This window comes from Lonchura striata, chromosome 8 (genome assembly GCF_046129695.1).
Source record: "Lonchura striata isolate bLonStr1 chromosome 8, bLonStr1.mat, whole genome shotgun sequence".
NCBI classification, from domain to species: Eukaryota; Metazoa; Chordata; class Aves; order Passeriformes; family Estrildidae; genus Lonchura; species Lonchura striata.
Genome location: NC_134610.1, coordinates 33,368,499 through 33,385,996, shown reverse-complemented (window position 1 = coordinate 33,385,996; position 17,498 = coordinate 33,368,499). Strand labels below are relative to the sequence as shown.

The 17,498-nt window shown below is 35.9% G+C and overlaps 1 protein-coding gene across 7 annotated transcripts in view; it reads right to left on the bottom strand.

Annotated features, from left to right (window-relative positions):
• Positions 1-3,719: 3,719 nt before the first annotated feature.
• Positions 3,720-17,498, bottom strand: part of NCKAP1 (NCK associated protein 1) — a 58,879-nt gene continuing 45,100 nt past the window's right edge. For all 7 annotated transcript variants that reach the window (XM_021532549.3, XM_021532550.3, XM_021532551.2 and 4 more), the window contains 5 exons: positions 14,394-14,487; positions 12,758-12,874; positions 8,845-8,954; positions 5,985-6,074; positions 3,720-5,358 (listed from right to left, as the gene is read on the bottom strand). In XM_021532549.3, coding sequence (XP_021388224.1) covers positions 5,242-5,358; positions 5,985-6,074; positions 8,845-8,954; positions 12,758-12,874; positions 14,394-14,487 — 528 coding nt within the window. In that variant the 3' untranslated portion in view covers positions 3,720-5,241. The remainder of the gene's footprint in view (positions 5,359-5,984; positions 6,075-8,844; positions 8,955-12,757; positions 12,875-14,393; positions 14,488-17,498) is intronic.

Sequence of the window (17,498 nt, the reverse complement as noted above, 5' to 3'; positions counted from 1 at the left end):
AACAAAATCCACAAGATGCTGTTCACTTTACTATCTGGAAAGAGATTTGAAACAAATGAACTCTGATCCCAGTGCCTCTTAGCAAAGGGCTGAGACCACCTCCAGCTACTGCCTGAGCACCATGGATTAGCCAGCAAACAATTAGTATTATATGATAAAATTCAAATGCATTGTAGCTTCCTTGTTGCTTGTTTTTGAGTTTTTACTAGATAAAAGTTTACATACTTTCTTAACACTCAAAAAAAAAAAATTAAAAAAAATGGAAATAGTGGTGCAATTGTACCCCTAATAAAGTTACCTCTAAAGCAAGTGCCACAGGCTCAATCCACTTTCTCAGCCCTTTAAAGTGATTTGTTATCCAAAATAAGAAACTGCTAAGATGAACTCTTTCACTTACCTGATCTCACTGTAACACTTAACATCATTCCTGACATCTTCCAGTTTAGACATATATGAAACTAAATCCAAAGAGCACATACCTCCTTTAGTGTTTCATGACAAGCAGGTATAAGAGATGGTCCTATCCAGTTCTGCTGACTTGGTCTTGGCAAACTAAGGCTCATGGTAAGATGGCTAAAAGTTTTACACTTGCAGGGATCCTTTATTTACAAATAGTCCTCAAGCAGGATAAGTTTGTTTCATGTGCAGTATGGAATGAAGAGGATACATCAGCTGAAATTTTAAAATGCAATTCTGAAGTCTGTGAGATACAATATAGATTTGATCCACAAAACATCCAGTGACTTCAGAATCACAAAATGGAATCAGTCACTGAGCAATGTCTTTCCCAACTTCTCTGATGGCTCTGTGATAAGCATTTTCCCCTCTTACCTCCCTTTCCTTTTCAATCCTCTTCTGTATTACCATAATTGACATAGTCTTAGTTTACAATGCACTTGTGATACTTCTCTTTCCTTTGTGTGACTATGCAAGGCACGGTTTCATTGTTGCCGAGATTGTGTCCTTGCTATTGTTAAAAAGGCAGCTGAATTTGTATCAAGTACTACTGCTTTTGCCAAACATGAGCCTTCTCTGCACTGGCTGCCCATCGAGATTCCCTCAAATTCAGCCAGACTCAAAGGCTAATGACAAGGGCAGAGAGGGCAAGAAGGGTTTGCAGGTAACCTGTGACATGGTCTTTCCCATATCCTGGTAGACACACTATGTGAGTACTGACAAGATAGCAAAGTATGTGGTTAGTGGGAAATGAACTGGACTCACGAGCACTGGGGTTGACACAGCTGTAACAGCTTTGCAGCTCACATCTCTCTACACACAGGTGTCAGGATCATTTTAATTGCTAGCCTTCACTTTTTGTGAGAAGGCACTTCATAAGATTACTACAATCATGAGCAGGGCAACAACCTTAATGTCTACATGAGAAATTATTCAAAATACTCTTACTTCATGCTTAATAGAGGGTTTTCATTCTTAATTTAATACTCAGAATTTCTTCTCCTGAATTGTCTAAGACACAATGACACCATATCCAGTGAACAGGTCATTTTGACCCAGGAGTGCTAGAAAAAGGATGACTAACAGCAAATGAATATGGTTTTGGACACAGGTCAGGGAGACATTTTGATTTTGCTGAGTTAGTACAAATATTTACAGACTTTGTAACATGACAAATAGCAAAAGCATACAAGGAGTGGTCAATTAGAGTAAAAAAGTTTTGTCATGTCAGTGGAAGATTTAGCTGTATCATTAAAATGATTTAAAAAATTGTACCTACAGAAGAATACAAGTAGAACTTCAGTATTTTTGAAAGCTGGTTATTTGTCAACACTGAAAACCATTCCTGTCCATGAAACAAATTCATTTATGTGTGTAGCTGCCATTTCAACTACCTTGCTATGGACAGCCAGCTGTGTCCATGTTTCAGGGCTAGCCACAAGGACTGAAATGGAAGCACTTCCCTGTATTCTTCCAGTCCTTAGTTTATCAGCCCCATTTAGTAGTGAATACAACTGCAATAAATTACTTCTATTGTATCCAAAATGCACTATGGTGTTAAAGGATGCTTGAATTTGGATATGAGACCAATCTGAAGCCTATGCCTAAAAAAAAATCTTTCACTGATTGATCAGGATGACTTGCTACACCTAAACTCCTAGCTCTGAGTTTCATTCAGCTCAAGGGAGCAATTCACAGAAAAAAAAAAAAAAAATACAGCATTAGTTCAGACATACCTGAACTTAAAGAATTTATAAGTTACTAGTAAGTAACTAGGGATTCACTTTTTAGTATGAATCACAATGTTGAATCTCAAGACCAGGGAAGTTTTTGGGAAAAATGCAGTTTAGAGGCCAAGCATATTTACTTATGGTCCGAAATTCTTGAATCTGGAATGAATAAGTTCTGAAGTCATACAAGCCCATGATGACCTGCTGAAGAAGGCTCATATCTTTCTACAAATCACTGGCCTCATTCCAACATTTTCTGGGGAGAATGCCTTTTTTCAGTGAATTAAAAGTGGTACAGTCCAAGTGTTACCAACTCCTTTTCCTATATAGAAAACAAACTACTACAGCAAAAAAAAGGTTTAGGAGTAGCCCTTGATTTCAACGGCAATCTTTTGTCCTGGCAGACAGATCTTTTTAAACTATAAAAATAGTTCTGTGGGCAGCAACGGGACATTCTTCTTCTGCACTGTTTCTCCCATGAGGTAAAACCCTCCCCCATGAATTAGACATTTGATCCAAACTGGCTCCATATGGGGCCAACTCAGCCCAGCCATCTGTGCTTCGTGCTCCAGGAATTACAAACACATTTTGTTTGTAATGGCACAAAAGGCCACCTGAGATGACTCGATATACAGTGACAAGTGTTGAACTTACTAAGTTGTGGACATGGTCTTGCAGGCTCCAGAGGAACAATTCCATCTCTATCTTCCTTCCCAACAAACTTGGTTCACCAGGCTTTTGATAGTTTGTGCAGTGCATGGACACAGGTTGCCTTGAGTACCAGGCCTGACGTGCTCTGCCTTCCATGAGCAGGCTGAACCCTAAACAGCTCTGTAGTAGCTCAGCTGAAACCAGGAACAACAGAAATACAGCAAGAACAAAACAAGGAAACCCTTCCATCCCTGCCCAAATCCAACCAATACATGGATGAGTCCGTGTGATTCTTCCCCAACTTTTCCCTTATGTGGTTTGTTCTGGTTTTGCCCAAGTTAAAATGTAGTAGTGTAGTTAAAAAGGCATCACCACATGGAAGGACTCCCACAGAAACTACCATGTCTAAAAGGTTCATGCCTAAATCTCAGTCAACTGGGTCAGAAGCAGCTTCTTCCAGAGATACTGCACTCGTTACCTATTGTCAGTGATTACCTGTTTTCTAGATTTGGTTCACTAACCCCACAGACAGTGGAAATCTGGGATCTGAGGCAAATGGACACATAAAATTGTTTTGTACTTAAAAACATTAAAGGCACAAAAGTTATTTCTTAAGCTTGAGTTTTTTAAGAATCCTTCCCAAAAATAGGCATTGTTTTCCCACAAAAGGCTACATCATAATCAAAATCTTAATTGAAATCAGAACATTTGAATGCATTAGACTATAAATATTACAGAGCAGAACTCATAAATCTTGCATTCAACCTAATTATTTTATGTACAAATTTCTTCATTATGGCAATAACTTGTCAATTTAAAAAACACTTCCATAGTTATAACCTAAAATGCATAGTTAGGAAAAATATAGATGTACTGTCTTACTTCCTTAGGACAATTTTATTCCAGTACTTTTTTTCCTCTGGACAGAGGAAGCTATTGTAACTGAGCACACAACAGCTCTTTCATAACAGAAAAAGTTACCAGCATGCACAGAAGTTGCACCAAGAACAGGGGCTCTATACAATGTCCAGAGCCTGTTGAGGAACACACAGCTTTATACATCAGGGATTACAGAGCACAACCATCTGGTTAGCTTTCAGGCTAAATGAGCCTGTGCTACCCTGCAAGGCCAATTTGCATCACTGATAAAAAAGGGACTATTATACATCTGTCTCAGTCATGCCTGATGTTACGGTTTTAGCAACATTCGCCTGCTCTAGGATTATTTCAAGTTTCATACTTTAACAATACACTTATTTCTATGGGTACAATTGGCATAGCTACATACTGTATAAATGCTTTTCTTGCTTTATTATGTAAAAATAAGATTTAAAGGATAATGGCACTAAACTGACATTTTTAACATTGTTTTTAATGCCTTCTTCCAACCTTTTACAAGATTCACTATCGCAAAAGGCAAAAGGTGAAGGATTAAAAGAAGTCTTCACATAAAAGCTCTAAGGATTGATATTTAATGAACTGTGAGATGTAAATCAATGCACAACAGCACAGTTAAAGCTTAAAATACTAGGATAACATTTATATTAAAAATAATTCACCTACAGATAATACAGTCTAGTGTTTATTGTATGTTATGGAAGGTACACTTGAATTTCAAAATTTTAAAACATATAAAAAGTGGTTAAGGGCTAACATTTTATCAATATATGATAAATGTGTAAGAATGTTTATTATACAGCAGGGTACAATGGTAGTGTTAATGCCAACAGGGCACCACAGAAGTTAGTTTAAAAAAAATTTCCACTATGCTTTATACAAACACCACCACTTGCAGTTGTTTAAGAGTATTGGGAGAGGATCACTGTCTGTAGGATAAGCAGTCCTATAACATTTTTAATGTTAGATAGTGTCATAGTACGTAGATTGGTGAACATTTCAAAATAAAACTAGAAATGCTGTAATTACTTCACAGAAATGCACATCCAATATTTGTTTTCAATAAGAACAATAGGTACAAGTTTATAACTCTCCCTATTTGAAATAATTTACACACAGATGAAAGCTACTCTATGTAAAATAATCACTACATATATTTTTCTTCTGGGAAATAAACAAGCAATTTTTGTTTTGCATTATCAATATCAAAAAACATATAGCAGAAGTAGTATTTTTAAAACTTAAATGGTGCTCTAAAAAAAAAAAAAAAAAGAAAGGAAGGAATGAGAAAAGAAATTTTCCGTAAGTGTGCAACCTAAAATCAACCAAGCTTATATTGTAGTACAACCATATTAAGAAACCACTGTTTAGGAATACAACTTTATGGAAAAAGTGTATAATTCACAAAACTGTTCATCAGGCCATAGAGTAAAATAGCTCCACAGTTTACAGATAAAACTGAGGCCACACAGATGCGTGCTATGTCTTATCTCCAGTAAGTAGATACTTAGGCAGAGGATGTAACACTTTGTTTGTAGACAGCATGGTATGCATTTCTCAGCAAGACATAAGGGAAACAAGACTCCAAGAGATCCATTGTCAGGAACGGAGACTCCTGCACAATCTGAAAAATACCAGAAACACAAGGTTTTGCAGAGCTCCTTCTGCTGCCTGCTACTGAAAATCTGTTTCACGTAGGTTCTTCCAGCCTGCATCACATTACCACTCACAGATTTCACAGTGAAAATAAATTGCACCAAGTAATGCTTCTCCCTAGTATATGTATAGTATATTTTTGGGGATAGTATTTCCCCAAATACTATCTACTTATAATAAACTAAACACACCTTTACATATAACTACAGTACAATGCTAAAAAAACAGCTTACAAAAACCCTTTAAACTTCCTACATTTAAAGTCACTGTTTCTCAAAGCAAGTATTTTGCTTTCCTATATAAATAGTCATCTTCCAAAAGATACTGAACACTGAGAGGAAATCCTCTGACAAGAGAGGATATTCTCCTACACACACTAAACACCACTTCTTACACATATAGTATGTACTAAGTGAACAATGAAAATTATCTGAACAACTTGATACAATGTTCTAAGCAATAAAGGATGATGGCAATAATATGTGCATCTTGGGGGAATGAAAAAAAAATACTGTCATTAGAATAGCAGGAAGAACAACATAAAAATTATTTCCACTTGTTTGTGAGCTACAAATGAAACACACAAATGCTCACCATGTCTAGTAGTAGGTAAACTGATTCTCGGTTTCTTGTAGTAGTTTTGTCTGTCTCCTGGCCAATCTTCAGTAGACTGGATGATGCAAGCTATATAAAATGAGTATTTCAAAGCAATAAGTAAAACAAATCATAGATGAGCTTCTGCTATTTTGCTACACAAAGCCAATGGACTCTGCATTGTACTAATAATGACAAAGGAGAGCAAGTAATCCTGAGCACATGAACCATCACTGGGCTTTAGTCTCAATGTGCCATACTGGCTTATTCCTAGTAGTTTTTAATAAATGACACATGTTATGTTAATATAAAAAGTAAATTAATCTATTGCAGAGAACTTCTTCTTGTAATCATTGGTTGACAATTATGATGTCTCCTGAACTCAGTGACAGAACTCCCAGGGGATCAAGATCTTACCTCTGTCCTTCCCAATATACATTTCAACTTAATAATTTTTCTAAGGTTTAAAGTAATAAAAGTTTTTATTTTTTGAAAATTTTACCCATTTTGCAATAGAAGAAGTTTTGAAGAAAGGTCATCTTAACTGCCAATTAATAATATTTTATCAATATACCTTGAGTATACACTCACTTCATAGTGACCAAACTCAGCCTGGATGACAAATATTCATAGTGGCTGTAGTTATAGTTAGTTACAGTATCTGTATGTTATCCAGTGGGATAAGCTGGTTGTGTAAACCTGTGGTATGACTAAGTATGGAGCAGAGACTAGGCAAGGTAGAATCTTGTTAGTCTCTAAAAAGGGGGGAATGATGCCTATTGATTTTTGTCTTTTTTTCCTCTTATCTATTCTCTGTATTCTTTACACATATATGTGGAGCTTTGTAGACTATTATTGTATTCCAGCTAGTTTTCCTAGTACTCTTCCATGCCCTTTCCCCAGGCAGAAAGACAAAACATCTTCCAGAGCCCCAAGCCCTGGAGGGCACAAGGTCCCTGTGCTGTAATGGTTCTTCCTGGCTATCAGGGTTGAGAACAACTCTTTGAGACACATTTTCATGAACAAAGGACAGCTAGTACCAAGGGGAGGGCTCCCATAACCAGTTGTCCTCCTAACTGATGCTTTTTGTCAATTATGCTAATTTCCTAAACTTATAAAAACTGTATTCACCCCATGTGGGTAGGCTTTTGTGGACGTTCTTCCATAACTGCCCCTGGAGCTCCAATGAAGATCTACTTTTACATTACCTTCCATACCAATATCATCTTTAAGTTGAAAAAGGCATTGCCATAAAGAACCTCATTATCCTAGTTTCAGAAGATATTCTAGAACCCTCTAACATGTACTTAGGTATTTACAAGCTCAGGATAACAGAATATAGTAAAATACTTAATTTGTAGATGCCTTGATACACCATGTTTTTATGACTTACAGAAATTTGAAAAAACCCCTTCCAACTTTCAGATGTACCATCATAATTTTGGCCCTTATGCCAAACAATGGCAACATGCCTAAACCACATATTTACCAGAAAAGGATTTTATATTAAAACATTAACTTTAAAAATAGATTTTTCTCAAGAGTCTTCTTGAAAAAGCTGTCATGTATCAATTTTTAATATGAAGTCAATATGTATACTTCAAAACATACATAGTACATACTCATCAGCATTAAAGAACCTCCTAAGTTTTTTTCCTCATATTTAATTAACTTGGACAGGAAAGCAGATCATCTTCAGCAGTAATTTTCTTCTCAAGAAAAATGTTTTTCTTTCAGATTAACAGTAAGTGTTAAAAAAGAAAGATTAACAAAATATCTGAACCATCAAGTCATAGCCTGTGCAGTAAAAGCAGTGGTCTGAAAACAGTCTATAAACACTGAAAGAATGCAAACCTCATACCAAAAGTGTTTTTATCACATGAAACTATACTGGTTTTCTTCACTTGTCAAATGTATGCAACTTGATACAACCATTTCTCTTTCATGTTTTACATCCAGCAGTTGCATTAGACAAGGTGAATGGCCATACGGTTTTCTGTTTTACAAAATGCAATGAATTTCCACAAGTGAAAGATTCTTTTAAGGAAAAAAAAATGTTTCTGTGAACTTCTAGTTACAGAAAGTTACCTAAAATAAAGAGGGAGGGGCTTTTTCCACACATTTTATGCCAAACAGAAAAATCAAAAACCACTCAAAATCAATAGTAATTTTTTTTTAATTGAAGTGATGCTGCTGTTTTAGCCTTTCATTTCCATTAAGTACTGGCTAATTAAGAGCCATTAAAAAAAAATTATTTCTACTCAAACAGCACACCAAAATGTATCTAAAATATGCCACTATGACCTAAAAACTTCTGATTTTTTTCCTAAGCATCACTAAAGATTTCAGCAGCTTTCATCTTCAATGTACTCTGAGGCATAAAAAATTTCCTCTTCCCAATTACCCCTGTAACACGCTGCTACTTGGCTGTTCATGTTTAAGAAGGGCAAGCATGTCAAAAAATACAACACAAAAGGCAGTCTGAAGTTTATCCTACTTTTTCAAAGCAGGTAACTAATTAAAATATCTACCACATCATGGGAAAATACACAAAATTTTGATTTTATTTGCATTGCACATTTTTCTTCCCAGTCGTGTGCCACACAAGCTAAAATACTAAAGATTGTTCTGGAAAAAATTATGACACTTGCACTGATTTGCTCCTTTAATTTTCCAACATCACATATGAGTCTTTATAAAGAACTACTGCAAAATTTAACCTATGTACAGGCTTGTATACAGAAACATATAGAAAACATTCTTCTGTCTTGTGCACCAAAGGCAGATTTCTATGAACACAATCACATTGCACCCCAAATCAACTGTACATTTTAACAAGTAGGAATAAAGTTATACATACAGCCAAAAATTCTTTGAGACGATCTTCAATGCTTCCCTTGTGGATGGTGAATAAAGCTGCAGCAATCTGATTGATAGCTTTTGCCAAGCAGTGAATGTTGTTGCAATGCCCTAAAGAAAAACATACTCAAATCATCTCAGCACCAAATTGGAAAAGACAGCATTCTTTGGAAAATATCACCAAATACTAAAGAGAATTGTGACAATAAAAGGACTTTTAGCATGTTACATAATGGGAGCAAAGAATCCTTCCACATTTTTCGAAAATTGCAAAATATCACCAAATACTAAAGAGATTTGTGACAATAAAAGAAGGACTTTTAGCATCTTACATAATGTGAGGAAGGAACCCTTCCACACTGCACTTGCTATCAGGAAAGTCACCACATGTACAGCTCTGCCTTCCAATTCCTAATGGTCACAACAACCTGAGAAACAACCTGGGACTTTTAGAAATTAGTAATATATTGGAATTTTATTTGGTTTCTACAAAACTTACGTGTGTTAACATTTGACTAGGCCAAAAAGACAGGATTTTTACAAGCTAACTATTTCTTTCCCCATCTATGTAAATGAACATCTCATGCCCAGACAGTATCACTCAAAGAGATCTACAAGTACTCAAGAACAAAGGTGTTCCATTGCTAACTTTCCTATATAACATCTTGCCTAAAATTCGCCCAGGCTTCAGAGCCTTGGAAAGTGGTTAAATGACACCAGTTTTTACAGAGAGCAGAAGAACTCAGTAAACTTGGTATTTATTCCAGACAAATTAAGCCAAATATACCACCTTAATATAAAATTAATATACACTTTGGACAAGTATCTTAGGCATGTGTGGGCATATGAAATGGAGGTGGTCTTTGAAGGAGTTAACAAGAACTCAAGCATGCGGATTCTTATTTTTTGACCATTGTTGAGCAATGAGCTCATCTTTTCATTCATTTACCATAACTCCATGTTCATGCTTGAATAGTGAGGTCAGCTGGACCCTGTCACTCCACATGAGAAAAATCAATTTTTTTCTCCATTCATATTACTATTTTTACCTAAAATTACTTTTAGCTGTCATTTTATTGCCCAGTTTACTCAGTATCATACCTCTCTGCACCTCTTCACTCCTTTAATACCCTCAACAACTTCAGATGATATACAGATTTTCTCACCTCACTCTTCAGCCCCCCATCCAGATGGTCTGTGAATATGCTGACTAATAAGTCCCAATGAAGATCCCTGTGGATCTCCTTCAGCAGGGCCCCCAGATTTGATACTCCAACTTTGTCTCCTATTTTTACATGAACATCAGTCAAGAGAATCTGTTCTGCTTAGTTCTGATTCAAAGATGTGTTTGTCTTTGAAGAGGCTCATTTTATTCAAGAGATTTCATTTTTATGCCTCAGGCTGTAGAAAAAGTATCAACAAGGGAATTCAGCAAAAGAACTGTAGTCTTCCAACTCACAACAGGTCTCAAGTATTTAGAAAAGGGCTCCTGCATACTAGTATCTATCACCCTCTAGTTGACTAATTAGACTTCTAGCCTGGTATTTGACTAGCAGCTCAGATTCTGTACTGGAAACAAAAGTAAAGGTCTGTTATAGACTTTGAGCCTTTATCTGGAACTTGTGGAAGAAACAGACTTGATCTTGAAGCAGGCAGAGGGAATACAGATATTGCTACAGCTGTCCAAGCACAGTCTGTATTTGGGAGATATGTCTTGCCAGATTAGAAAGCTGAAACTCCTTCAAATCTGTGACTCGTTGATGGATTAATTCAAGATTTGTCCAGGGAATTTACTTCATAAATCAGAATTTATTAAGTCCACATTCTGGAAATACCATTTATATTAAGTGTTTCAAGCCAGATGTTCTACAATAAGGGTAGAACACAGTATTATGCAAGAAAGGCAGGAATCACAAAGTCTATTCTGTTTGTTCAGTTATTTTTGTAGAGGGAACATATTTTATGTATACCTTTTGCTAGATCTTCCTCTCAATAGAAGAGCCCACTCAGTAAAAAAATATGTAATGCACAGGCCATGTCTCACAGAAGCAGTAGCAACTCCTAATATGGGCTTATTTGAGTGCAAGATATAACTTCTCTCCAGTCACAGTTTTATGTCATCTATTAACTGCACTTTAAGAGCTCACTTTGAAACAAGGCTTTGCCTGACTTCATCTTAAGAGTTATTTAATGTAAATTAAACCACATAAACTGGAATATTTAAGCTACATAATATAAAACAGGCAGAAGATTATCTGCTCATCTTCAACAGTAGAATTATCAGTTGTTTCAGCCTGCTAAAAACATGATGACTAAAAGGGTCCCAGGAAGACAAGAAGTTTTAGGAAGGCAAACCTACCTGAACTTTAACCTGCTGGAGAACCTCCAGCTAGCCTGACATATTCTTAGCAATTAATTTGCAGAGGAATAAATTGAAAATATAAACACCAGCAAAACTTTTAGTACTGCCCCCTAGGGCAAGCCATACAGGTTTTGAGACTCTAGAGTTGGTAAGATCCTTTGAAGGAGAAACTGGTAGCAGGAAGTGCTTCCAGAGGATTTCTTTTACAAAACTATGGGTAATTTTTAAGAGAAGTGATCTTACACACACATAAACAAGTTCAATTGGAATGAGTAAAGACAATCAACTTGACTTCAAACAAGGAAGTTTCTACCCTTGCAACTCACCAATCATATTAGATATTCCCCACTCTCACCTTTATTCCAAGACTTTTTCTCAAGTATTGTGATATGTAAAAAGCTTGCAAAGAGCAATAGAAATACTAGGAGAGCACAAATAACAGGAAACAACTCTGTAGGTTACAGATTGTTCTCCCCATTCATCAGAAAATGTGCTTGACTAAAAAATTCTTTAATTTTCAAATCAGTATTCAAGTTCTACTCATACATCAGATTTATCCAACATTTTCCACAACTGGAAGTCTATGCCATCTGTTTTAAAATGAAACTGCAGTCAACAGATCCCTAATAATTCAAAACTGAAGAAAAGGCCATGTAAAGCAACAATCTTGGGTCTGTAAAAGAACATTATTTCCATGCTACATTAAGTGATACAGAAAGATTTTTAAATTTTTGGTATTTTCCTAGTACTTGAAATATTCAGAAGCCAGTTTACACTTACTTTGTGAGTTACAATTTTGAGCAAATTAAAAAAAAAATGCAAGTTTAAAAATTAATTAGAGAAAACATGCATCCCAGTGAATGGAAGCAGTATAAGTATGGTCTTTAATATGAGTCATGTTACACAAAGAAAATAGCCTGAACAGCCAAAAGGTGACTTTTGCATGTGTTTGAACAGTACTGTCTGTCTTCAACTTAAAAAGAGGAAGAAAACTCTAGATTACATGCAACAAATTTTGTTGAGCCAAAGATTATTTTTTTAAATAAGAAAGTTGAACTATTGTGTAGAAAATAATTCTGTTCACCACTTACACCTTCCAGATTCTGTTTCCAAAACTTTATGCTTGGCAATATGAACAGCATATTAAATATAAAAAGGATACCTTGCATGATTGACCCAAGGCCAATGTAAAGATTACTAAAACATTAATACTTACTTGAATATATTATATTAAATAGTAAGTGTCACATTCATTAATCCAGAATGTGTGCTCAAATGATTCCACATCAGGACAAGATTGCCCCCTGCAGTGTCTGAACTGTTCTGAAAATTTCAAGTAGCAAACTAATTTTTCATAGAAAGTCATCTCAGACAAGAGTCAAGTAAATGCTTTTTAAAGTACCTTCAGAAGAACTTGCCTGAATTAAGGCTGATTTTAAAATTTGTTCACTATAAAATATAATTAAGTATTAAAGGTGAATGTATCTAAGACAGTACCAGAACTATTGTGAAGACAGCATTCCCAGCAAATACTGATCTGACTCTACATTACCTTCGATGGCAGGGCTATACTGAGACATCACATTGCTAGCCAAAGTGGGCAAGGAGACAGCCACGAAGACCATTAGAAGGCAAGCAATTTTATATTCTTCTTCTGGACTAATGTTTTCTAAAAACAAAAATAATAAAGTTCTTTAGTTAAAGAAGTAATCTTGAAATATTTCCTTTCAGCTGCAGGTAGAGTAGAATATAAAATGTTTGACCAAATTGAAATTTAAAGCAAAATCCAAAAAAGTCAATGTTTGCATTATGAAAAGAGGAATATTAATATCAGTCTTGCCAAAACAAACAGAGTAGAGCTGCAAAATGTCCAGCCTGTTACACAAGAGAACAAAAAGAAGCCACTGCCATGCAATTACCCCTCATAATTTAGTTACTAAGTCTTGAATATGATGAGCAGAATAGTAATTTTTTCATGTTGGTATAAATCCAGTTATTGCTCTAAGGTAAGAAGAGCTTCTCTTGCATCTCCCATTGGCAAAAGAGCAGAAGGTGATGGTTCACTCATGTCAATTCACACTAGAACTTTGTGATTACAAAAATAGCAGCATCATCACACATTAACCTAAGATTACTTTAAAAAAAGTCAACAATTACTGACATGCAGAATTTATCTCTATGAAAACTGAAAAAAAAGCAAAATATTTCAACTCCAAAGGTAACAATCAAAATACAAGATTATAAACCATTATGAGAATATACAGAAATTCTATTTGTTGACCTAAACATTTCATAGCTGTACCACAATGAAAATAATCCATTTAAAATGCCATTTTAGATACCAGATACCTAACAAAAATATACTTCTGTATGTACTTCTACATACAATGTAGACAGAACAAATAAACTTTGGGTTGCTTTTTTTCTAAGTGCACAAAGAAGTTGTGCTTGTGACTTAAATTCAAATATTGAATTGGATTTTCCCCTCTCAAAATAACTACAACTGAAGTAAGAAAAAACAATATTTAAAATATTCATGGTCTCATTCTAACATCAACTATCCAGAACATACAGGGAGAAAAAAAGTAATGAAATGCTCAGTAAGGAAGATAGGAAAAAAAGCTTAAGACCATCAAAAAGCACTTAGGAGTTTTAGTTCATGTCTTTGAACATGCCAGAGTAAACAAAACTGAAAGGCTTAGCCAGCAGTGCTTTAAAGCAACAAAGAGGAAGCATGATATATGTTAATTCTCTAACATGTTTATTTTATGTTTTCCCTTGTAAATGTCATGTTAACACTTACAGGACACTGGCAACAAAGTATTGTGAAATTCATGAGCTGCATTCAGTTCCTAATGCTTACTTAGCTGACGATTTGTCACATATATGTGCAACAGAAATTACCAAGTTGTTCATGGGACACTCTTATTGTCATCATTGTTAAATTATAGCAGTGTTCACCATTAAATTCCTTCTACATCTACCTCATATCCTTTTCTAGGTCAGCACATCCATTCATGCATATTTGAAAAGATTCTCAAGATAACACCAATAAATAGCAGGCACGAGTAACTCATCCTCCTATGCCATTTATGAAGTTTATTGAAGGAATACAATGGAGGTTTCTCCTAGCACTTTAAACACTTCTTTCTCTTTTTAACATTTATATTTTTCAAGTTGAAACTTACCTGATTTTTGGGAAGACAGTGCTACAACCAAGGCAGGATCAATCTCACAAGGCAATCCAGCAGCTGATGACAGTTCATATACATTCATTGCCACCTGAGGAGCAGAAGAAAGACAACACTGAATGCTTTCATGTCAAGATGACAAAGCACGGTTGCTGCTGTCATGCTTAAAACAAGTTTGAGGCACTAAGGAATTTCAGAGATTTGGCACATATTAGACAGAGACTGTATTTTTTGTTTGTTTCTAACCTCCACTGAGCAGCTGTATCTGTATTTTGTGTAACAGATGGTAATTTTGTTGTGTCAAGCCAAACAAAATTAATATATTTTCCCACATTACCTCCAAAGAACACCCTCACTTCCAATTAGCTCTTTCTACATCTTTCTTTAACGTTCAAAAGAAATTGGCATCTTTTCTCTACCAGATCTAAAGTATCAGCCAACATCTACAAATACAGCATTTTTAAACAAAACCAAAAGTCACAATCTGGTGAAATAGAGTTATGGAAAAATCTTACAAGATGCCAACGTTAGACAGATTCAGTGTTCGTTGACTCCAGGCACCAAAAATCAGAGTCTAAGTGGCCACAGCACTTGGAAAAACTAAGAACATTTTGAAATGTATTCAATTTCCTAATCCATCCCAGGATGTCTCTTTTCTTACCATTAACAAGACTGCAACACTGTTGTTTTCTCTTTCCATTTACTATTCCAACTAAGTTTCTGAAATCATAGTTCAGAAGTCTCTCTGCAAAAGCAGGTCTCCACCAAATACAAATGAATACAGGAAACACCAGCAATGTCTTACTGCCAATAGTATTTGGGAAGTTTTACACTTTCCCCATAAATTCTCATGTATAGTTGAGCAGCTCCATGTAGTGAAAATTGTGCAGACTATCCTTGTGTGCTCCAGCCTGAGGAGGGCAGGCTTTGGTATGAAAAGCATACAATGCTGTTTGCACAGTCCTACATGAAAAAAATTAGAGCATATGGACAGGGTGTGGTCCACAGCCAACAGGCTCAAAAGAATCATAGAATCCCAAAATGGCTAACATTAGAAGGGACTTTCCACTAGCCCAGGTTGCTCCAAGCCCTGCTCATCCTGGCCTTGAACAGGGATGGGGCAGGCACAGCTTCTCCAGGCAACCTTTGCCAGAGCCTCCCACCCTCTCAGTCAATTTTTTCCTAATATTTATTCTTAACCCACTCTCTGTTATCTTAAAGCCATTCCCCCTTGTCCTGTCACTATATGCACAATGTAACAAATGTAAGCCTGTTTCTGAAGGCTTGTATAGACAGCTCAAGAATTTAATATTAAAAACATCCAAATCAAAGGAGAAGAGATCACCATTTTGACAGTCACCCCAAATCATATGTTTTGGGAATAGTAAAATAAAGATAATATTTCAAAACAAGTATTAATTTAATCAACAGCTTTAAAACTATTTATATTTTGGTTAGTAAATTCAGCACATAGGAAATTAGTATGTTATTAAATCCTAAAATATGCCCAATAGGGCAACTGCTGCAATCCATTGTACAAAACCCTGTAAAGATCTCTCTCTTAACATGCTTTTCAGAAAAAAAAAAAAAGTTTGTCCTACTGTCCCAGCTGTGTGTGACAGGGCCAGGAGAAAGCTCAGACAGTGAGCTGCTAATTGTCCCCAGGGTTTAATTGTTAGCAGGCTCACAGAGCATTCCTAGGTTCTCCAATAAGATGTTTCCAAGACAAAGCTCTGGCAGAGTTGTGGGGGAGCACATGTCAAGGGTTTCCAGTGTTCCCAACAGGCACTATGGACAAGATTACTCAGGTCTGGCTTCTCCATGCACAGTCCTCCAACATTATCCAGTCAAGGCCTGAACTCTCCAACAAGTCTACCTGGCATCATGTCACACCAGACGACATGACATCTGTGGTTGGTATCATGTGCAACCAGCACAGTGGAGTACACCCACAGTGGTCAGAATTTATTTCAGACACTTCCAACTGAAGAAAAACAATTGCATACCAACACACAAAATAGGTATATTCAAGAATCACAGGAGAACTACAGCAGAGACAGAGAAGGCCTACAGCCAAATATTTTGTGAAGCAGAGGGCAACTAGGTAGTGCTATGTGGCAAGAGCTAGGCAGCAGTCCTCAGCAGGGTTTTATTTTGCAGTATATAGCTTTTTTTTCCATGCAATGATTGATTGTAAATTACCCTGCTGATTTCCAGAAAAGAAGCAGCAATTACTACACTTTGTTGTATCTGCTGATACTAAGGAATTCAGTGATGTCTTTGGAGATCCACTACTGTTATCATCAACTCAAAACCATTAATGGTAAAATACTGTCTTCAATGATTATTGCTGCAGCCTTTATCCCACTTTACTTTTCAGCACTTCTTTGATACCAGAGGGTGTAAGATATTTTCTGAAAAGGTCAAGCAAAGTAAGCAGTGAACTTCCCATCTCTTCTGGATGCTGATTCCTCAAGTTCAATCATGTATATCAAGTTCAATCATGATGCTCTGGTGATCAATGATTTTCTCCACAACTACAGGTGGGAATTTTAAGAGTTTTTTTGAGACATGCCAAGGCAGCTTGGATAATTTTGATACGATTTTTATCATGAGCTTGTACATTTGAAGTTAATTTTCCATAGCATTTCCAAAGAATTTCTCTGCTGTGGTATGAGTCTCAATGTTTTCTGGGACATCAGACAATCATGGCTGGTTTATCAACATTGCAAGTTTCAAAGAGCCTGGGATTATATTTTGGAATGAAATAACACACATGTAAAATTTCAGTAATTTTAACTGAAAATGAGCCAGAATGTAACTGTTCAACTGTGTCTTCTAAAATCATGAAGCTCACAATGATGGACTCTGAACTTTTAAAAGGAAGAGGATGTCAATGTTATTTAATTAATTTTCATACACAGAGTATTTAGTTACTTTCCCCAAGAGTTAACGGCAAAATGTGAATTTCAAGTTCAGGGATAACAACATATTCTGGCCCTTAAAAACCATGCTTTGCTCAAGAGCAGATTTCTAAAAGTTGTTTCTGGCAAAATTAAAAATATGTACATTGTATATCTCAGTGTACATTCTCTGCAAATC